This window comes from Carettochelys insculpta, chromosome 1, assembly GCF_033958435.1.
Source record: "Carettochelys insculpta isolate YL-2023 chromosome 1, ASM3395843v1, whole genome shotgun sequence".
Classification (NCBI taxonomy): Eukaryota; Metazoa; Chordata; order Testudines; family Carettochelyidae; genus Carettochelys; species Carettochelys insculpta.
Genome location: NC_134137.1, coordinates 336,090,136 through 336,112,599, shown reverse-complemented (window position 1 = coordinate 336,112,599; position 22,464 = coordinate 336,090,136). Strand labels below are relative to the sequence as shown.

The 22,464-nt window shown below is 43.1% G+C and overlaps 1 protein-coding gene across 2 annotated transcripts in view; it reads left to right on the top strand.

The window, feature by feature from the left end:
* Nucleotides 1-1,299: 1,299 nt before the first annotated feature.
* AASS (aminoadipate-semialdehyde synthase) overlaps nucleotides 1,300-22,464 on the top strand; it is a 50,710-nt gene continuing 29,545 nt past the window's right edge. For both annotated transcript variants that reach the window (XM_074984111.1, XM_074984109.1), the window contains exons 1-13: nucleotides 1,300-1,357; nucleotides 4,125-4,346; nucleotides 11,494-11,670; nucleotides 13,116-13,200; nucleotides 14,179-14,246; nucleotides 14,348-14,494; nucleotides 16,362-16,440; nucleotides 16,532-16,659; nucleotides 16,856-17,004; nucleotides 19,471-19,593; nucleotides 19,737-19,848; nucleotides 20,287-20,346; nucleotides 20,445-20,512. In XM_074984111.1, the coding sequence (XP_074840212.1) occupies nucleotides 4,134-4,346; nucleotides 11,494-11,670; nucleotides 13,116-13,200; nucleotides 14,179-14,246; nucleotides 14,348-14,494; nucleotides 16,362-16,440; nucleotides 16,532-16,659; nucleotides 16,856-17,004; nucleotides 19,471-19,593; nucleotides 19,737-19,848; nucleotides 20,287-20,346; nucleotides 20,445-20,512 (1,409 nt within the window). In that variant the 5' untranslated portion in view covers nucleotides 1,300-1,357; nucleotides 4,125-4,133. The remainder of the gene's footprint in view (nucleotides 1,358-4,124; nucleotides 4,347-11,493; nucleotides 11,671-13,115; nucleotides 13,201-14,178; nucleotides 14,247-14,347; nucleotides 14,495-16,361; nucleotides 16,441-16,531; nucleotides 16,660-16,855; nucleotides 17,005-19,470; nucleotides 19,594-19,736; nucleotides 19,849-20,286; nucleotides 20,347-20,444; nucleotides 20,513-22,464) is intronic.

The window sequence follows — 22,464 nt, the reverse complement described above, 5'->3', positions numbered from 1 at the left end:
TGCTGGCTTTACTTGGCAGAAGGATTACACCTTTAAATCAAGATTGTTTTTCTTTTTTTTTAAATTTGCCACTGTTGGAAAATCCACTACAACCCTTGGGAAATTGTTTATTAATTGTTTTAATGATTACTTTTGGTCACTGTTAAAATGCACACCTTAAATGCACACTGTTAAAATGCATACCTGTGCATTTGTATATCGTTAATTGACACTGTTATTTGGAATCCCATTGTGTGGTTCCCCCATGTTACTAATGTGTAGAGCTGGGGTGAGTAAACCTTTTTCCCTGGGCCTCACTTTTTGTTCATGCAGTTAGCAGGGCCTCGTCAGCCTGTGTAATGTAATCCAAACCAATGGACATTTTGGATAGGTTCCTATGGGAAAACAAACAAACAATTAAAAAAAAACCCAGTACAAAAGCCAAACAAAGAAACAGAAAACCAACAACCCCAGCCCTTTTGGCATATGTAAGAAACTAAGTCTGTAGAATGCAAAAACCTTATTAATCAGTATATAAATGTGAATACACATAAGTAAACATAGGAACATATTTCAACATTTTAATGAGATGGATGTGCCTGAGACCAGGCAGCCAATTGAGCTGTAACTCCCTTAAGAAATTTTACATCCCCCAAGCTCTTCCCACTTTGTGCACCCCCCACGTACAGAGCAAAGTGGGTGGGGAAAAGGGGAGATTAGAGAACTCTGAGTTTACTTGTCACCCCAGAGGTGAGAGATGCCCAAATATTTTGTGGGCGGCAGGGAGAGACTAGGAGGTTTATCACAGGCAGGGGAGGCTGATCCTTGCCTCCCCTCCCCCGTTACCATACAATTCGCGTTAAAATACAATGTTCACACCCCTTTTATTCATGTGTTCCTAGTCTCCCAAAGCCCCACCGTGTTTTCCCAGCGGCTCAAATATGCCAGCTATCTCCGAGTCATCTCTGGGAAAGGGGCTGGGCTCTCAGCCCGGCCTGCCACTACTGGCGATGGGCGCTTTTGGCTGATCCCAGCAGCACTGCGGGTGCGGTGCAATCCCCGCCAGCCCACCACTCGCAGGCACTGGCACCTAGGCCCGCAAATGACTCGCCCAACCGAGAGCATTAGTAAGAGAGGAGCGGCGGGGGTGTGTATGTAGGGGCGGGTCTAGACGTCACTGATTCCGTCACGCCCGTCGCTCTTTTGTGATTGGAGGAAAGGGAAGGTTGTGCCCCGGAGCGCACAGTCGATTGGCTGCTGGCGGGGGCGGCAGGCTCTTTTCCTCCCAGATTCTGTGACTCGCTGGGCTGGGCTCTTTTGGTCCCTCTCGACGCCGGCGGCTCTGCTGTCCCCGGGCAACCGCGCAGTGCGCTGCCAGGTAGGGGCCGCGCCGTGGGCAGAGGGGAGCCGCGGGCGGGCGGGCGGGAGCCAGGCTCTGCTGTAGCTCCTGCAGCGGGGAGCGCAGAGCCCTCCCTGCGGGCCCAGGCACCCGCGTGACACGTGGAGCAGCTGTTCCTCTGAGGCCTGAGCTGGACCACGGCTCTGCACCCCGGGCGGGCGGCCGGGCCCTCGGGTACCAGCTGCTCGCGTTGGGGATGTCTCAGCCTCCGAGCCCGGGCGGTGCTGTCCTGCCGCTGAGTCGGGCAGAGCATCCTGGCGCTCAGCTCCCGCGCTTCTCCCGCGCTCTGCCGAGCCCGTGGGGACAGGTTTGCACCTTCCCGTTAGCAACAAAGCGGCCACGTTCGTCTCTAGTTGGGCTCCCCTGCAGCCAGCCTGACTTCAGCGGGCGGCGCCTTTGGCCAGTAACTTAGCCTGCCAGGGACAGATCCCTTCACAGGGAAAGCTGCCGTGGAGATTACGTGCTCCTTAGCGGCAGCTCCAGAGCGGGTTATTAGTTGCCCTGTCCTAACCTGGAGGAAACAATCTTGGCTCACAGATGTCTGTTAGGGGAGCTCTGTTCGTGACCCCTAGAGGTGTCTGTCGATCTGAAAGTCACCACTGACTTAACATCCTCGGATGTCAGTTGAGACGGGTGTGTGTGTGGGGGGGACCTCTTTGAACTATTCTTGCTCCAAGTACCAGTTAAGTGTAAAGCTTGTTGGTGGGGAGTGGGGATTTTTTCTTCATCTACAATTTGCATTGGGTGTCTGACTGAATTCTGGCTGTGTCTCTTCACTTATCTTTAAAAATAAGATAGAGCTGGAAAAACAACTTGGTAGGAGGATTCAGGAAGGTATTGATGCATGAGATGGTTTAATTTCCATACTCAAGGCTTTAACATTTTAAAATGATTATTTAAACTCATGGTAATGCCATCAGTTTGTGGCTCTTGCAGACACATAACCATATGCTCCAAACAAAAAACCAGTCAAGCAGCACTTTAAAAACTAACAACTAACTACCTGACTGCTTTTTTGTTTTGATAGTATATAGACTGGCACGGCTCTCTCTCTGGTACTATTCAACCATATGTTCAGTGTACCTTAAGAGTAGGAGTCAATTTAAAATTCATGTTGTAAATATAATACTTAATTTAATGTAATGCAGCTACTTTGAAAATCCATGTTGCCTCTCTTTATATCACCTGTACACTTCTTTCAATAAGGCCAATGAAAATCAATGAGGTCAGTTGCACTCTAAGATTTACTTTCAAAGTATTTGGGCTTCAGAGGCTTCTGGGAATGTTTGGTTAAAAAATCTATTTTTAGTGGAACTCAGGTTTCCACAATGTTTGCCTTTGGTCTTAGGTTTTGTAAAAATCTTGTTTTCAGGCCAAGTTTAAGGTGACAGTGTCCCTTTAATAGACCAGATGTTGGAAGTACAAAGCACTGAACAAACATGAGAGGCTTCTGATATGTTTCAGAAGTTTGCACACTAACTTCTCTCTCCCCAGGTTCACCCAAACAAGTGAACAACACCTTGCCCTCAGGTGATCCATAAACACCTAGTCAGTTGCTCTCAGAAAAGGGTTCTGTGGAAGAATGTAAATGAGAATTAAAAGATCGTTACACTTGGAATTTCAGAGTAGTTTCCTGATACTTACTATGTATCTTGCTATAGCTCTGATCTTTTAAAGGTGTATGGACAGTCCTAGCTTGAAGTCCATGAGCAGCACCACTGAATTTAAAGTCTTTGTATGCCTAGTTAGGTATGTGTATAGGTCTTTGCAAAACTGGAGCAGAAGATGTTTAAATGCAGACGGGCACCTAGACTGAGATCATCAAATATATTCAGGCATCCAAGTACCCTTACAGCAGGGGTGGGCAGTGCTGGGGGCAGGGCACGCCAAGAGTTTGTTGAGTGGTCAAAAGTAGCATTTTGCTATAGAGAGGGTGTGGGCTCTGGGAAGGAGGTAGGGTGCGGAAGGGAGTTTGGGGTAGGCAACTGGGATGCAGGGAGAGAGGGGATCTGAGAGGGAGTTTGGGTGAACAAGAGGATTGTGATCTGGGGAAGAGGCTTGGGATGCAGAGTCTGGGAGGAGATATGGCTGCAGGAGAGAATTCTGGCCTGGGGAGAGAGGTGTAGGAAGGGGCACAGGGTCTGGGAGGGAGTTGTGACCTGGGGGGATGTGGGGTGCAGAGGGCTTGGAAAGGGATCTGGGGCAGGGAGTCAGGGGGAGGGAAGGGCTGGGGTGCTAGAGGCAGGCTCTAGCTGGGAGGAACTTACAGCCAGCAGCCCTCTGAGGCAGATTCTGTTCCTGACACAGCTAGATATTTGATCTAACACTTACTTCCCCATCCCTCCCCCAGTTCTTATGCTTCTGTCTGATTTGCCAACAATGACAACAATTTTTCTGATTTGTCAACCTTGATAACAATTTTTGGACTTCTGTGCTTTATATATTGAGTCTGTTCTGGTAGGGCTGGAGATCTGAAGAAATGGGTCTGTCCCACAAAAGCTCATCACCTCATACGTTATTTTTTTAGTCTGTAAAGTGCTACATGACCGCTTTTTTGTTTTGATAGTGAATTCAGGTTTCACTTAGACAAGAAAGCTGAGTGTATTAGTGGTGTTAATCAGAACACCATGGTAGTATTACTAGTAGATTTCTAAAGAGACCAGAACTGTTTTGCACAACCACAAGAGCTTCTAAACACCTTTACGAGTCTTATATTGTTTAACTGTTTTGTCTTTGGCACCAACAGGTATTTATCATGTTCCGAGCATTCACAAACACAAATGTTAAGGTTCGGGTCCACCATGTACGGTGCCGTCACCATCATAAATCTGTATTGGCAATCAGGAGGGAAGACATTAGTGCTTGGGAAAGAAGAGCACCTCTTGCACCAAAACACGTTAAAGAGCTGACCAATATGGGGTATAAAGTCTTAGTCCAACCATCGAACCGGAGAGCCATCCATGAAAAGGTAAGTTTTGCTGGGGATCCCATTTAGGTGAACAAGATTTAACTTTGGTTAATTTGAGGCAGCAGCATTAGAGGATTTAAAGCAGGGGTGGGCAACAAGCAGCCCGCAGGTTGGATGTGGTTCTCCAGGGTTAGGTCCTGGCAGGTGGCCAGGAGCTTTAGTTACCTGAGTATCCACTGGTTCAGCAGCTCACAGCTCCTGTTGTCTGTGGTTCGCTGTTCCTGGCCAATGGGAGCTGTGGGAAGCAGAATGGGCCAGGCCACTAGGAGCTGCGAGTGGAGATATCTGCAGACGCTCAGGTAAATGAAGCTCTGGCATGGGGCTAACCCTGGCAGACTGTGTCTGGTCAGTGAGTGTTTTATTGCCCACCTTGGATCTAAAGGATATGGACAATGGATGACATATATTATTAGCTATTGTGTTATGTACTACAATAGAGGATCATTCTTTACCGTGGGGAAAAAGCAATGGAATTGTTGACTAGATCTGTAATTCAGCATTGAGGCCTTTTTACATAGGCTACTTCTTCACGAGAGGCTTTTCCTGGCAAAACTGGGCTTTTGTCAGGGGAAAACCACAGAGTGTCTACATACAAAAAGCACTTTGTCGACAGTTTGTTGACCAAACCAGACACGTCTGCTGGCAGCATTATACCTCTCCCCATTCAGGTATAACACCTTTCTCAACAGTTTCCTATGAACAAAAGAGCCATGTAGACATTCCATAGCCCTTTCGTTGACAGACAGGGCTTCTGGTTCACCTGGCAGCCCTGTTCGCAGAGCTTCCAGTTGGCCATTCTGTCGAGAGAGGGCCAGGCAGTCTGTCTGCTTTCTGTCCGCAGAGTGGATTGCTCTTTCGATCGGCATTTATGTGTAGACACAATCTGTATACAGAACTTTTGCTGGGAAATTCCATCCAATGGTGACTTCTGTCGACAGAGGCTTCTTGTGTATCCATAGTCCTAGTTTTTTTGTTTTTTGATCTCTCCTGCTCTCCCTGGCCTCCATGCATTCCATTGTCTAAACTCTTAACAATTCGTTGCATTGGAACTTTGGAGTTTTACGTAACGTGTAATGTCTTACATAACTGTTTGTTTGCCTTTTGTCTTGCCACCCAGGCTGGCCAACTGTGGGGGCAGGGAGAGCAAAAGTGGGCAATTGCTGCAGGGCCCAGGCATTCAAAAGGGCCTAGGGCTCTTGGCCACTGCTACTGCTACCGTTTGTGCAGCAGCAGCCGGATGGTGCTGAAGGGCTGGTGGGGTGGGGGTGGGAGACGAACCCTAGTCTCCTGCCCTTTCCAGCAGCATGGAGCTGCCCCTACCTGTGACCAAGTCCCTAGCAATTCTGTTGGCCCCCCTGCTGCTGCCTGAATTCAGGAAGAATTATTTTATCCAATTCTGTGCGTAGTGGTGACAGCGTTGCCTGCCCACCCCCCAGGCCAAATCCTGTTAGTTTGTTTGAGTTGGGTTGAAAAGTCTGGAGCCTTGTTAGCCGGACATATTGAACCATGCTAGCTTCGACCTTCATGAGGTGTTTTTGTATTAAGCTAATGCAATTAAAAAATGCATCCTTTTTGTTTATCAAGTCAGGGTCTCAGGCCATGCCTAGACTGTAGCCCTAACTTGGAATAACTTATGCAATCTGTGCAATGCAAATTGTGTAAATTATTTGGAGTTACCTTATTTTGAGGTTCCTGCTAGCCCTCTTACAAAGAGGGGTAGTGGAAACAGAATTCTGTGCTCCAAACAACAGCACTATTTCAAGTGCAGGGCATAGCCCTGGAATTGCTATTTCAAGATACATTTGTATCCCCAAATAGCAACTATAGTCTAGATGTAGCCTAACAGAGAGAGGATTATGTGGGGGGGAGGGGAAAAAAAGCCGAACACAAATGTCTAGTCTTCAATGAATTGTGCTTTAAGCAGATGTCTTAAGTAGCAACCACATTTACACCAAAGATAACTCACTTTGTGTAAGTTAATTGAATTTTGTTATACTGTGGTTATTGAAGCCAATGGGAGTTTTGCCATCCACATCAGTGGAAACAGCATGCGAGTGTGGTTGAGTAAGTATGGGACCAAGGTAGGAATAGATGCCCTAGCTCCTGTATAACTGTGGGCCCACTGTACTACCATGGATAAATCACCCAGTTTCTGTATTTTAGTTTTCTCACCTTAGAATGGTATTAGTGATACTTTCATACTTTTTGCTAGTAATAAGATGGTCTGAATTCTTCAGCCAGGTGCACTCTTGTGCCCTCGCAAGCTATGTTGTATAATCACAGAGTATGCGCATGTACCATTTCTATTTGGGGGGAAAATGCTGATTTTTTTCCTAACAGATAAAAGATTAGGGCTTGTTTCACTGTGGGTTAAATTGGTGCTATTATAATTGATGCAGCAATTATCATTTCTTTTTTATATTTTTTAGAGCGTGTGACAAAGACATGATAAATCAAAGGCAGAGTGCTCTCCCATCCACTTTGGTGCTCCTCCCTGAGAGTCAGAAGCTGTGTCACTGGGGAGGGACTTCCACCACATAGCATAAACTGATCTAAGAGACATCGATTTAATTAATCTAAATTTCGCTAGTAATTTATTTTATTAGTGTAAATTAGGACTTAGGCTAATGATAGAACTGGATAGAACCTCAAGAGGTCATCACATCCAGCCCTCTGCACTCATGGCAGAACTAGGCGCCACCGTGCACAACTTGACCTGCTGCTCACAAACAGGGAAGCACTAGTAGGAAATGTGGGCTGCAGTGGCATGAGGTAGTACATTTCAGGATCCTGACAAAAGGAAGAAGGGTGAGCAGTAATATACAGACCCTTGATTTCAGGAGAGCAGACTTTGACTCCCTGAGAGAACTGATGAGCAGGATCCCTTGGGAAATGAAGATGAAAGGGAAGAGTTCAAGAGAACTGGCAGTATTTTAAAGAAGTCTTACTGAAGGCACAAGAAAGAACCATCCTGCTGCATAGTAAGAAATGCATATATGGTAGGCAACCAGCTTCGCTTAACAGGGAAATCCTTGGTCAGCTTAAACTCAACAAGGATGCATATAAGAAATGGAAACTTGAACAGTTGACTAAGGAAGAGTATAAATATATGGCTGGAGAATGCCAGGCAATAAGCAGGAAAGTGAAAGCACAAATGGAACTGCAGCTGCCAAGGGATGTGAAGGGTAACAAGAAGGGTTTCTACAGGCATGTCAACAATAAGAGGGTTATCAGAGAAGGTGGGGGGCTGTTACTGGATGAGAGAGGTAACCTAGTGACAGATGATGTAGGAAAAGCTGAAGTACTCAATGCTTTTTTTGCCTCAGTCTTCATGGACAAGGACAGCTCCCACACTACAGTGCTAGACAATTCAGTAAGGAAAGGTGGAGGGCAGCCCTCAGTGGGGAAAGAATGAGTTAAGAGCAACCTAGAAGAACTCTAGATGTATACAAATCCCTGGGTCTGGATCTAATGCACCCAAGGGTCCTCAGGGAATTGGCAGATGTCATTGCTGAGCCTTTGGTCATTATCTTTGAAGACTCTTGGAGATCAGGAGAGATCCCAGATGACTGGAAAAAGGCAAATGTAGTGCCCATCTGTAAAAAAAGAAGGAAGGGCGATCCACAGAACTATAGACGAGTCAGCCTTACCTCTATTCCTGGGAAAATAGTGGCGGAGATCCTCAAGGAATCCATTTTGGAGCACTAGGAAGAGGGGAAAGTGATCAAGAGCGATCAACATGGGCTCACCAAGGGCAAGTCGTGCCTGACTAATCTGATTACCTTGTATGATGAGGTAACAGGCTCTGTGGACATGAGGAAGTCAGTGGATGTGATATACCTTGACTTCAGCAAAGCTTTTGATACAGTCTCCCACAACATTCTTGCCCATAAGGGCCGCGTCTATACGTGCACGCTACTTCGAAGTAGCGGCACCAACTTCGAAATAGCGCCCGTCACGGCTACACGTGTTGGGCGCTATTTCAAAGTTGAAATCAACGTTAGGTGGCGAGACGTTGAAGTCGCTAACCCCATGAGGGGATGGGAATAGCGCCCTACTTCGAAGTTGAACGTCGAAGTAGGGCACGTGTAGACGATCTGCATCCCGCAACATCGAAATAGCGGGGTCCGCCATGGCAGCCATCAGCTGAGGGGTTGAGAGACTCTCTCTCTCCAGCCCCTGTGGGGCTCTATGGTCATCGTGTGCAGCAGCCCTTAGCCCAGGGCTTCTGGCTGCTGCTGCGGCAGCTGGGGATCCATGCTGCATGCACAGGGTCTGCAACCAGTTGTCGGCTCTGTGGATCTTGTGTTGTTTAGTGCAATTGTGTCTGGGAGGGGCCCTTTAAGGGAGCGGCTTGCTGTTGAGTCCGCCCTGTGACCCTGTCTGCAGCTGTTCCTGGCACCCTTATTTCGATGTGTGCTACTCTGGCGTGTAGACATTCCCTCGCAGCTCCTATTTCGATGTGGTGCTGCCCAACGTCGAAGTTGAACATTGACGTTGCCAGCCCTGGAGGACGTGTAGACATTATTTGTCGCGACATCGAAATAAGCTATTTCGATGTAGCGTGCACGTGTAGACGTAGCCAAGTTGAGCAAGTAAGATGGATAGAAAGCTGGCTTGACGGTTGGGCCCAATGGGTGGTGGTCAACAGCTCAATATCTGGATGGTGATTGGTTTCAAGCGGGGTACCCCAAGGCTCGGTTCTGGGGAGGTGTAGTTCAACATCTTTATTAATGACCTGGGTGAGGGACTGGATTGCACCCTCAGCAAGCTTACATATGACACTAAGCTATGGGGAGAGGTAGATAAGTTGGAGGGCAGAGAGAGGATCCTTAGTGACCTGAATAAATTGGAAGATTGGGCCAAAAGAAATCTGATGCAGTACAACAAGGAGAAGTGTAGAGTCCTGCACTTGGGACAGAAGAATCCCAAGCATTGTTATAGGCTGGGGACTGCCTGGCTCAGCAGCAGTACAGCGGAAAGGGACCTAGGCGTTATGGTGGATGGAAGGCTGGATATGAGTCAACAGTGCGCACTTGTAGCCAAGAAGGCTAATGGCATACTAGGGTGCATTAGGAGGAGCATTGCAAGCAGATCTAGAGAAGTGGTGGTTCTGCTCTATTCAGCACTGGTGAGGCCACATCTGCAATATTGTGCCGAGTTTTGGGCCCCCTGATATAAAAAGTATATGCATGTGCTGGCACAGGTTCAACGGAGGGCAACAAATATGATTAAGGGGCTGGAGCATGTTACCTGTGAGGAGAGGCTGAGGGATTTGGGCTTGTTTAGCTTACAGAAGAGAAGTATGAGGGGTGATTTAATAACAGCCTTCAACTTCCTGAAGGGGAGCTCTAAAGAGAATGTAGAGAAAGTGTTCTCAGTGGTGACAGATGGCAGAGCAAGGAGCAATGCTCTGAAGTTACAGAAGGAAAGGAGTAGGTTGGGTATTAGGAAAAGCTACTTCACAAGGATTGTGGTGAGGCACTGGGATGCATTGCCTAGAGAGGTGGTGGATTCTCCATCCCTCGAAGTTTTTAAGTCCTGGTTTGAACAAAGTCCTGGCTGGGGTGACTTAGTTGGGGTTGGTGCTGCTTGAAGCAGGGAGCTGTACTAGATGACCTCCTGAGGTTCTTTCCAGCCCTGTGATTCTCTGATCTTTCTAGACCATCCCTGACAGATGTTTGGAGATTTTTAAGAGCAGGTGAGAGAATGACAGATTCCCCATCTCCCTGGGCAATTTATTCCAGTGCTTATCTACCGTGACAGCAAGTTTTTCCCAATCTCCAACCTAAACCTTTGAGCCCATTGCTTCTTGTCCTCCTTAACCATTGATGATAGAATAATTTTTCGCTCTCCTACTCGTAACAAGCTGTTCATATCTCCTTGTAGTCTTTTCTTCTAAAGACTAAACAAGCCCAATTCTTTCAATCTTGCTTCCTATGTCATAGTTTCTAGACCTTTAATAATTTTTATTGCTCTTCTCTGCACCTTCTACAACTTGTCCATGTTTGTTTCTGAAATATGGTGCACAGTACTCCAGTTTTAGGACAAATCAGCACAGAGCAGAGTGACAGAATTACTACTTGTGTCTTGCTTACAACACTCATGTTAATACGTCCCAGAATTATGTTTGCTTTTTTGTAACAGTGTCACACTGTTGACTCAGATTTTGCTTGTGGTCCGCTATGATCCTTGAATCCTTTCTCCAGTACTCCTTATTTCCCATTTGTATGCGTGAAAGTGATTGTTCCTTCCTAGATGGAGTAGGTTGCATTTGTCCTTGTTGAATTTCAGCCTATTTACCTCAGACCATTTCTCCAGTTTGTCCAGATCATTTGGAATTATAATCCTGTACTCCAAGCACTTGCAATCCCTCACAATGTGGTATCATCTGCAAATTTTATAAGTGTACTCTCTATGCCACTATCTAAATTGTTAACAGAGATACAGAACTGGTCCCAAAACTGATCCCTGCAGAACCCTGCTTGTAAAGTCCCCCTCCAGCATGACTGTGAACCATGTCTCTCATCTGTTTAAACTTCATCCTCTTTCAAAAATCAAAATGTTGCCCTCTTAGGAGTCTATCACATGCTACATTTAAGGTTTAAATTTGAAGCTGTTTTTTTGATTATAGTAAATCCAAGAGAAGTCTGACCTGAAAAATCTAACTTTTATTCAGTTACAATTCAGATGAAGTCTCAACTCTGCAGCTGTTTAGTGACAAACCTTGTCTGGACTGATCTGATTTTTTTTTAAATGGCTAAAGTCCAGGAGAAGCATAATCAACAGAAGGATAAAGGCATACTGTAGTGATACAAACGTGATGTGTTAAAATGATGCTTTCTGAATGTAAGCAGTCTGCAGAGTTGTTCTGAGAGGAAATAACTTTAAGGGAACCTGTTAACTGTTGTGTGACTTTTTTGTCACCCCTCTTGTTCTACACCAAAATTGATATTAAAATATTAATTCTGATCCTTTGAAAAATTACTATACAAATCCAAGCTCTGAAACTCTTTAATAATAATTTTTAGTATCTGGCCTTACCTTGTTTCTTGTATCTTTCTGCTTGCCAAGTCGGTTTAAACCCTCTTGTGTTTTCTTCATTAATATCTAAGAATAAAAGTGATTTTTATGCTCTCATTTACAGGACTATATAAAAGCAGGGGGTATTATTCAGGAAGACATTTCTGAGGCATCTCTAATCGTGGGAGTGAAGAGACCTCCAGAGGGTAAATTAATTCCCAAGAAGAGCTATGCGTTCTTCTCTCACACTATTAAAGCCCAAGAAGCAAACATGCCTCTACTGGATGAGATTCTGAGAAGGGTAAATATTATATTAAGAAAGATCAGCTTCTGTTAACACAAAGTGAAAAACAAGATTAAACATGCAAGTGGAATGGGAAAAAAGTTAAGCATTCAAAGATCCTAAGCTTTCTTTTTGGTACATTAACATAAATTCTGCATCTATCCACAGTGGTTGGTTTGTTTTAAGGGATGCATTTAATTTTTTTTAAGCTGCTTATATTGATTCTCTACACATCTGTAGGTAAGCTATAAACATTGAAAGTCAAGAGACTATTGTATACCCGAGATATAGGTTATCTATAATACATCACTTAGCAGTGGGTTAGAACATGTAGTTGCGTCTCAGCATTTATATTCTAGGTGTCTATTTTGATATTATAGCTAGGCTTTCAGCATTCATTCTAGGCTGTCTGTCCTTGGTCAGGAATTTAATTGTCTCTCTCCATTTGTTCATATGTGCAGAGTGTTCCATTTGAAGCTGGTAGTCTTGCATATAATGTACTTAAGTGGCGCACATGCTTGCCTACAAGACATTGCCTCATGGTTGGAGTATATAGGCGGTGTGACCTCTCTCTTGCCAGAGAAAATTGGAGGGAGAAAAAAATATTGAAGTCATTGCAGTTGCAGTAGCTTACATGATATTATTATGAGGTCCAAAGAGTCCAGTGTACTGTCCTTACGGCGTTAACTATCCCAAAGAATCCAGTTCTATGTAATTGAACTGTAAGATTTGGCCTTTTATGTGTTTCATAATAATGGGTAAAATCCTGTTACTGAAGTTCTTGCCACCTGCATCAGTGGGGCCAAGATTCCATCCTCTGTTTATGCAATGTAGTGTTCTGAGCAGCTAGCTGTTCCTGACACCAGAAGTCCTCCTCCTACGAAGGGCATGGGCACCAAGTGTCTCCAAGAAGCCACAGTCCTGATCTTTCAGCCCCACTGAGGAGAGGGTACCTCTGATTCCAGTATCTCTGCAACTTTTACTCTAGTCTCACTTGTGAGCTTGCCAAAGAGTGTGCAGCAAAAGGCACACTAGGATTGAGTCACCCTGCCATCCCGTCAGGATACAGTCTGTTTGTTATAACTTCTGGGTCAGATCCTCATCCATGTCAGCCAGTGTATTTCCCTTACTGAACTACACAAGATGAAGATCTGTCCCTCTACATTCCTCGAAGATGGTTGCGTTTTTGTTCTAGTGCTTGCAGTGCTAACATTTTATTTCTTCATTTAAAAAAAGTTATGGAGACTGGTTATAAACCAAGCAAACCTGTTCTTAAACAAATCCATAGCTGAAAACTGTCTGCAAAGTGCATCTGCACCATGTGGTGCTCAGATGGTTCGTGGAAAAGCAGTTCCCAGAGAAGCAATGTACCCTTAATTTTATTTATTTATTTATGTATTTATTTTGCTGTTAAAATTCAACTTTTACTGAAAACATACAAGCAACTTTTTATGTATTTTCAGGAAATTCGATTAATTGACTATGAGAAAATGGTTGATCGCAGAGGTATGCGAGTGGTAGCCTTCGGACAGTGGGCCGGTGTAGCAGGTACAGTGCTTAAAGCTAAGCTGGTCTAGGATCAATAACTGTCCACCAATATTTACATCTTTTTGGTTTACATGAACTTCATGAGAATCCAGATTCGTGGTGCTTTTTGTAGTCTCTGTGCAGCTCTTGAGATCCTTTCTAGCCTATGGATAGTTCCTAGCACTCTGTATAGTCAGCGTCCTAAGGATTCTCCCCAACTCCATTATTTTATTTTGCAGAAATTCCCATCTGTCTATGCAGAACCAGTATTTCTCTTGCCAGCAGAGTAGACGTTCATCCTCTCTGGAAGCAGAACCAGTGACTGTAGTCCAATAGAGTGTCTGTGCTAGAAAGAAATGTCTGTCACCCTCACCATCAGCCAAAATGTACAGTGCAGCTACAACACATGATCCCTTTCGTTGGGTGGTCTAGCGCTGATAGCTTTGTATTAAAGTATTTCTTGTCTTTCCCCTGTCCCTCACTATTTTCCCAGTGGAATTTAGTGGTGTGAGCTACTTCTTCTTTCTTTTCTTCTCCTCACATGGTTTCTCCTTCCATCCTCCAAATACTGGCATGTTTGAGAGAACCAAATGAGGACTGAGAGCCAAGTTTGCTACTGAGCCCATTTTATCCTGAGTCCAGGAAGGTCTTAGTTATCAATCACTCTAGATCGTGATACTTCCACTGTTAATTATAAAGCAGTCAGGTAGCACTTTAAAGACTAACAAAATGATTTATTAGGTGATGAGCTTGTGTGAGGCAGACCCACTTCTTCATGTTTGGGTTAGTACTGTGTTGCTATTTCCAGTACAGCACTATGTCCAGACCTGGAGAAGTGAGTCTGCCCCACGACAGCTCATCACCTAATAAATTATTTAGTTAGTCTTTAAAGTGCTACGTGACTGCTTTTTTGTTTTGCTAAGATACAGAGTAACATGTCTACCTCTCTGTTACTATTCAGCATTGTTAATTTATGTTAAATATGTAATTCTGAAATAGGAATGATCAATATTTTACATGGAATGGGATTACGATTTCTTGCCTTAGGACATCACACTCCTTTCATGGTAAGATTATTATATAATGTCATTTGGACATTTTAATTAAAAATAAAAAGTCGTTGGATCTGGCAAACATACTGACAAGAGCACCTTGCATCTGATTTCAGCATATTGGTATGGCCCATAACTACAGGAACAGCAGCCAAGCTGTGCAAGCAGTGAGGGATGCTGGCTATGAAATCTCTCTGGGTTTGATGCCAAAGTCAATTGGACCCTTAACGTTTGTGTTTACAGGCACTGGTAATGTTTCTAAGGTAAGAAGCCCTCCCGCAACTAGTGCAATATTTATTTTTTTATTTATCTTTTTACCTAAAACGGCATCACATACACATCAGATTTCAAGATGGAATTAATTTGCATATTACACTTGGACTTCAAGATTTTTTTGACATGGCTAGGTATGAATTCCTAGTTACCCCAGACTTGTGCTTTTAGAGGAGCTACAGTACTGGTTACTACAAGTCATGGATTATAAAAACTGGGGTGCACTCTCAAGGAAAGCTGCTCATCACCTCCTGTAAATGCTATAGAATGAATAAGGGTGATGCTGAAGAACTTGTTTGCTTTATCTGTCTGTATAATTCCTGAAAGAAGGTTTGCAGTGTAAGACTTGACCAGTCTGTACCTAATGGATGAACGGCTGGTTGGATGGAAAGGTTACACTCTCAACTACCCCCTGAGAGTTGCAGTCACCTGCAGAGGCTCTTTGCCTTTCAGGGCTGGGTGGTGGCAGGGTGTCATCACCTTTACATTCACACACTTCTTGAGCATACATACTAAGTCAGGAGACCACCAACCTGCTGTTGGGTGCCGTGAGCAAATGATGTGGAACCTGGGCAATGGTCTGTGCGGAGAAGCCAATGAAGATATGCTAAAGTGGAATGACAGCTCAGAATCAGCTGTGAAAACACCGTTCTGGGGGTCAGTCAGGCCTCTGAGGCATAATAACTCTACAGGCAATTCTCCATGAAACAGAAGAAAAGTGAGACCTTACTGTAAAGAATTATTTAACAGTCACAGGTTATTCTCTGTATCCAGAGCTTTGCACACTACAGTACTAGTAGTAAGTTGACAATAAATGCTATAAAGGAAATCTTTTTCCAGACACAGAATTCCAGTTGAAGTCTTTTGCAATAGATGGCTGTAGATTTCCAATGTTGGTTTTAGGCCATTTGCTATAGATTGAGGGTAAGTTAAACTTGATTATTTGATGGAAATCCAATCAAACAGTCTTGATGCAAGGCCTATGGGGATGGCAAACAACCTTATGGATGAAGACTTTAGACAGCTTTAATCTAGCTAGTAAGAATGTAGAAGTGGTGGAACAGACTTCAGCGAGGGCAGTAAGCAGACTAGAGACCCTAGGGCTGAGAACAACTACATTTCAAAATAAAACCTTGAGAGTGATTGGATTAACAGTTGCTGATATATAACTGAAGCTGCTGCATCTTCACTGCCTTGCTAGATCAACCCAGCAGCATTGGGATGTCAACAGACCCCACTCCTTAGCGTTCCACTCCCAACAGGCTAGCTAGCTGGAATTCAAAGCGCCACTTAGCTCAAGCTAGAGATTGTTGTGTGTGGATGGGAATTGTTAGAAGTGATATTAGAGTTACAATTTCAGTTCACAGTGTTTGGAAAATATGGTCCAAGTGACTAATTTAGGTTATGTTTGGAAAATTTTCCTCAGCCACGAGGCCTAAAATGACAGTTGATTAGTATCCAGTCGAAGCTGGGATTCTGGATCACAACTCTGCGTCGAATTGTCAGATGTCTTGTTCTCTTCCCCGCCCCACCCCAAACACATTCCGTGGTAGTGGACTACATGAAATCTGATGGCTTTGTTTTAGTTCACGAAGCTAGAATGAACACTTGCTCATGTTTCACAGTGGCCCAGACTTTGGGCAGCTCTCCATATCAGATGGGTTTTTGGCACAGGTGGATTGGTACATTGTCCCTATAGAGATAGATAATCTGGCAGGACTGGTGAAACCTATTGAAAATGAGCACTTGCTAAATTTTCCATTCACAAAACAGTCACAATTTTCTTTCTGCAACTTTTCAATATCCCATACTTTTTGGAGATGGCCGCATGATCCTGTGTCCTATTTTTATCTGCAGGGTGCCCAAGAAGTGTTCGGTGAACTCCCTTTTGAGTTTGTGGAGCCACATGAACTGAAGGAGGTTTCCAAATCTGGAGGTAATGCTATGACGCAGGTGTGATAAGCTTTAGCGTCTTTTTGACCAAATGTATTATTTCTTAAAATAGACTATTTTCCTCTTTATTGCAGACCTTAGGAAGGTATATGGGACAGTGTTAAGTCGTCACCATCATCTTGTAAGGAAGAGTGATGGGATTTATGATCCGGAGGAATATGACAAATATCCAGAACTCTACACTTCTCGTTTTAATACCGATGTGAGCATTGCCACTGTTCTCTCAGTATAAGCTTTTCCCAATAAAGTCAATAGCAAATACTGTTCCATATTTTCTGTAGTATGTTTATTCTAGTATTGTTTACCTAAAGGGCTAGATCCCGTTCACAACTGTCAATAACATCCACAAGAGATCTTCTGGAATTTGTAATTTTTTTTTGTTTGTTTTTTCTTTCCAGCTAGCGCCATACACTACTTGTTTGATTAATGGAATCTACTGGGAGCAACATACCCCTCGCTTGTTAAATCGACACGATGCAAAAAGGTTGCTGGCTCCAGTTAAACCTACCACTGCTGCAACTGAGGGTTGCCCAGAATTACCACACAAGTAAGGCACCTTTGTCTGGTAGTAATAATTATTTTGTCTCATTCGAACTGAGCAGTACAGATCAATGGTTTCCACACAGCATGTAATAAACACTTTTACAGTACACGAGAGAAACTTGGGAGCAGAACATCCACCTCACCCATCTCACCTCATGTGCATTTCCACATCTTTCTGTTTCTTCTGGAATTTGTATGTCGCACTTATGAATGGCATTGTACTAGTGACAAATCACATGTGTAAACTAAGTTAACCCTGCACGTGCTTCTCTCTGTGGAAGAGGATGAGAGAATAAATGTGACCAATGTGTGTGCAAGTTTAATGGGTCTTGATTTGAAATACTTCAGCTGAATTAGGTAAGACCACAACACACACTTAACAGAGTGCTAAACAGAAAAGGAAACATACATTGCAAATCTGAGAGTAGTGAAGTGTGGCCACCTACCCAAGGTCATGTGTGACTTATTCCCTAAAACTCATCTCTTATCAGTCTCTTCAGAACAAAGAAAAAAATCCCTTTTTCTTGCTTGACTTTATTTATGAATCAATGAACCAGTGATATTTGCAACTAACTTATTACTAGGGCAATCTGTAACCACAACTAGTTCTTGAGGCATCAACTTTAATCTATACTTTTAATATTTTGCTGATAGCTTAATTATAGAAAATTTCTGCACTGCCCGATTGTTCTCTTCCATTTTGTCAGTTATGGAACATTTATGCGCCTCTCCCAGTCTAATGACACCACTTAGTCCATTACAACATACACCTATAATAGCAGGGATTTCTTTATATAGTTTGTGTATGCTCACGGAAAGGATAAACTATTGACCATGCTCTGCATTTCATGGTGTCTGGTTTATGCAATTGACAAGCTAAAGTTATTTGTTCAACTATTCATTAATTGTGTAGCTTTGAAATAAATTCTTTAATCAAGTTATTGTTTTAATCTTATCAGGAATAATAATATCAATAGATTATATTGATTGCAGAAAACATCTGCTGTTTCAAATGCTTCCTTTCTGGACATAATGACCATATTGATTCAGACCACTGGCCCATTTAGCCCAGTATCCTGTCGGGACGTGATCTTTCGAAAGAAGTTTTTTTCAGAGGATCTCTTCCAGAAGAACTTCTTCTTTCAAAGGATTGCTGTAGCGTAGATGCAGCCACAGTCTCTCTTGCGTGGCAACAGCTAACTTAAATCCAGTCATTTTGTATGTATGGTTGGGATTGTTTGTCAATGTGCATTACTTTGCATTTATCAACATTTGATTTCATTGCCATGGTGTTGTCCCCTTACCTAGTCAGGGGGATCTATTTGTAACTCATAATTAAAGCCAAAGCAGACTGCCTATTGAGAACTTTTGTATTGTCAATGATAAATCTTGCCATGCAATTGTTCATTTGTTTATGAATGTATTGAGCTATGTAGGCCCTAGTACAGATCCTTGGGGAACCCTGTTATTGACCTCTTTTAATTGTGAAATTGGATCATTTATTCCTACCCTTTGTAACTGAGCCACAAGAGGACCTTTCTTCTTCTTCTTCCATGATCACTGAGTTTGCATAAGAGCCTTTGATGAGGAAATTTGTCAAAAGCTTTCTGAAAGTTCAAGTGCACTATATCCAGGGGATCACCCATGTGCTTGTTGACCCACTCCAAACGTTTTAGTACAGGGGTCTACAACCAAAATAGCGAGAAGATCTATTTTTTTCAAAAGCAGTTACAAAAACAATACTGCAAGAGCCGCAATGTGTGTGAATACGAGATGTTAATAAATAACATCAAACTGTACTTATTTTAAACCCTATTTTAAAAACAGCATGCCCACAATGATTTGTACCAGTTAGAAAGTTTAAGTTACTTTTACCCCTGTGTTGGAGAGCAAATGGGTCGCAGTGCATGGGGAAGGGTACGACTGGAGCTGGCTCTTGGGGGCTGTGCTCCTTGCCCGAGTTACAGCTGGGAAGGGGCACAACACATCTGGCTCCAGCCTTTCCGGTGTAGCTGGTGGGGATGAGGGTGCTTGGATGGTGGGGAGCCTATGCCTGATGGCCATGTACACCCAACAGAAGGAAGGTTTCCTACCCTGCCGCTGATGAGATACTGGAACTGGATTTGATTAGTTTAATGGCCGGATCCCTCCTGCCGGTTGTTTGAACCAATTACATTTGGTTCTACTGTTTCAGTGGCGGTGAGCCAGAGAGCTGCAAGAGGGTTCAGCAGCAGCAGAGTCCAGAGCCGCAAATGACTCCTTAAATAGCCGCCTGGACCCGTGTTGTATTGGATTGTTGAGACGTGATTTCCCGGTAGAACAGCCATTTTAACTCTTTTTTTTTCCTCAACATACTGCATTAATTTCGGTCTGGTTGAAACTGTTGTAAAGAACAATCCTCTGATCTCTTATAACAATTCTTGTTTGTGTTAGGACGATTTTATTAATTGTTTTTATTTAACTACTTTAGACTTCTGGCAATATGTGACATTTCAGCAGACACTGGAGGATCTATAGAATTTATGACAGAATGCACAACAATTGACAGTCCATTTTGTATGTACGATGCTGACCAGCATATTATTCATGGCAGGTGGGACAACCTTTAATTTGTGCTGTATTTTGTATTTCCGTATCGTATTCTACTCCAACTGCTGCATGAAGTCATGCTTTTGAATACGTCTCTAAAAATGCAACAAAGAAAATGTGATGTGAAATCAGTGTTGTTTCTTCCAGTGTGGAAGGCTCTGGGATTCTGATGTGTACCATTGACAACTTACCAGCACAGCTTCCTATAGAAGCAACAGAATACTTTGGAGACATGCTCTTCACTTACATTGAAGAAATGGTAAGGCCTTGTGTACTTAGAGACCTAGTAGAAGGTTTAAACTTAAACCTTGATTGTGTTTTGTGGCTCTTCTGGCCCATCATATATAGGTTAAAAAATTCTGCTCTGGAACAGAACTGAATCAGTGTGAAAAATTACCTTTCTACAGTGCCTGAGGTAAAATTTTTAAAGGCACTGAAGTCCCATTTTCAAAAATAACTTTGGCAAGTAAGAGCTTGTTTCTGTTGATTTCAAAAAGAGTTGAATGTCACTTGAAACAATTGTGTGAGTCAGGAGAATTTCAGGCTTTAAAAGCTATTTAATGTGGAATTCCTGTATTTTCATACAATTTAAAATCTTGACAACTTCCCTTTTAATTAAACAAATTTTTCCCAAAGAGAATTTATCTCTGAAAATAAGGTGGGAAATAAAATGCTCTGAAATCCTTCATCTCCCCAGCTATTATCTGATGCCTCGCAGCCTCTTGAAAGCCAGAATTATTCACCTGTTGTGCAAGATGTAAGTGTAAGATTCAAGTTCTGTCCCCTCCTCTTCTGACCCAGCTATTTAAAATTCAGACATAGGAAAAGTAATTGTATGTTTCATATGCTTTGTAGGCAGTGATTGCATCCAATGGTTCATTGACTGCTAAGTATAAATATATCCAGAAATTGAGGGAGAGCAGGTAATGTATAGTGTGGTCTAATTTTTTCATTGCCTTGATTCTGTGACTCAGGTTTTAAGTATTCATGCTTGCCTTTTACCTGTCTTCTTGCATTTATTTAAACATTTGTGGAATTCATCTACGTTAATTTGTGTGGTTAAATTTATGCTGTGGTGAATCTCCCTAATGGCTACATCTACACTACAGCAATCTTTGGGGAAAAAGCTCTTCTGGAAGATCTCTTCTGAAAAACCTTCTTTAGAAAGAGTGCATCCACACACACACAAGTGGATCAAAAAATCAATTTGCTCTTTCGATAAAGATCTAGATAGCCTTTGCTCTCTTGAAAGAACATGCCAGGGATCAAATACTCTGGCACTATGAAGACTGCTCTTTTGAAAGAAGGGTCTGCAGAGCATCCACACATGCTTTTATTTTGAAAGGAGCTTTTGAAAGGAGGTGCTTTTCCTGATTTCAGGAGTGGAAGGTGGCTTCTAGAAGAAGAGCCATGTTCTTTCGGTTTTTGTGCTCTTTCGGAAAAAGAGCCTGATTTTCCAAAAAAAATTTGCTACTGTAGATGCGGCCAATGTACGTAACTCCATTAGCATATGTTATTAATGCAATGCTGTACCTGAGGGGAAAAAAATAGGTGACAAATGTGTGCCATGTTAATTATCAGGATTTCTCAGACAAGTGAATTACATGCTACAGTATTATTCCATCCTTGCATCTTCCAAATATGCAGCACTTTCTTAGCTTATTGTTGAGGGATGCCTGAGCTCTGAGAACATGAAATATAATTTTGCAAATGTCCTGTTTTTAATGCTTTGGACCTGCAGCTCTTGTCCTCAGAAAGAGTTGTGCCTCTTGCACCACTGACTGGCTATATTCAGGATTCTGTGTAAAGGCCTCTGACTTTCTATCACACTTGTGCTATACCAATTGCTTGAGGTACCATTCTATTTTGTCCACGTCTATTTTATCTTGCAATGATGAAGGAAAAAAAAATTAAGTAGATGGCGTTAGCTTCATTTACTTAACATACAGTTCCTCGCACCTCCCTTATTGCTAGTAATCAATCCACGTTTTTTTTATACTTTTTACAGAGCAGCCTTGTTTTAGCAGTGATGTGTTTTAGTGTTTTGTTTTGGGTGATTTTATGCCTGGAGTTCATGCAACTCGAAAGAAAATAGGCAGAACAGAAGTGAAATATGGATTTAAGAATGAGGGCACATTAAGGAAAATTTGAAAACAATGCAATATGTCAATTTTCTTATTTATATTAAATTTCTGTAGCCCAGATGTTAAGTAATACTGCAAGTAATTAATGGTGAATCCTTCTGAGGACACTAAAAATCCATTTTGAATGAAGAATAATTATTTATTGGTCTTACCCTGTTTTCAGGAGTGCAGAAAGTCACTTGCTTTGTGAAGACCCACCGCTCATTACAGCGGTTCTGGTGTATGTTATGGTTGACTGCCTTAGCTGTTTGTCTTCACTCACCTACCTTCTTATTTTTGGTGCAGCATTTTTGGCACCCTTCTTAGCTCACACGAGCCGTGCAGGAGGTTACAAAAGAATCTGTTAACCCCTTTGTAAAGGGTCAATATCTGGTCTTTCTGCAGAACAGCATATTGAATGACTTCCTCCTCCTGTCCTCCATGTAACTCATTGGCTGTGTCTACACGTGCCCCAAACTTCGAAATGGCCATGCAAATGGCCATTTCAAAGTTTACTAATGAAGCGCTGAAATGCATATTCAGCACTTCATTAGCATGCGGGCGGCAGCGGCGCTTCGAAATTGACGAGCCTTGCCGCCGCGCGGCGCGTCCAGACGGGGCTCCTTTTTGAAAGGGCCCTGCCTACTTTGAAGTCCCCTTATTCCCGTGAGCTCATGGGAATAAGGGGACTTCGAAGAAGGTGGCGTCCTTTCGAAAAGGAGCCCCGTCTGGACGCGCCGCACGGCGGCAAG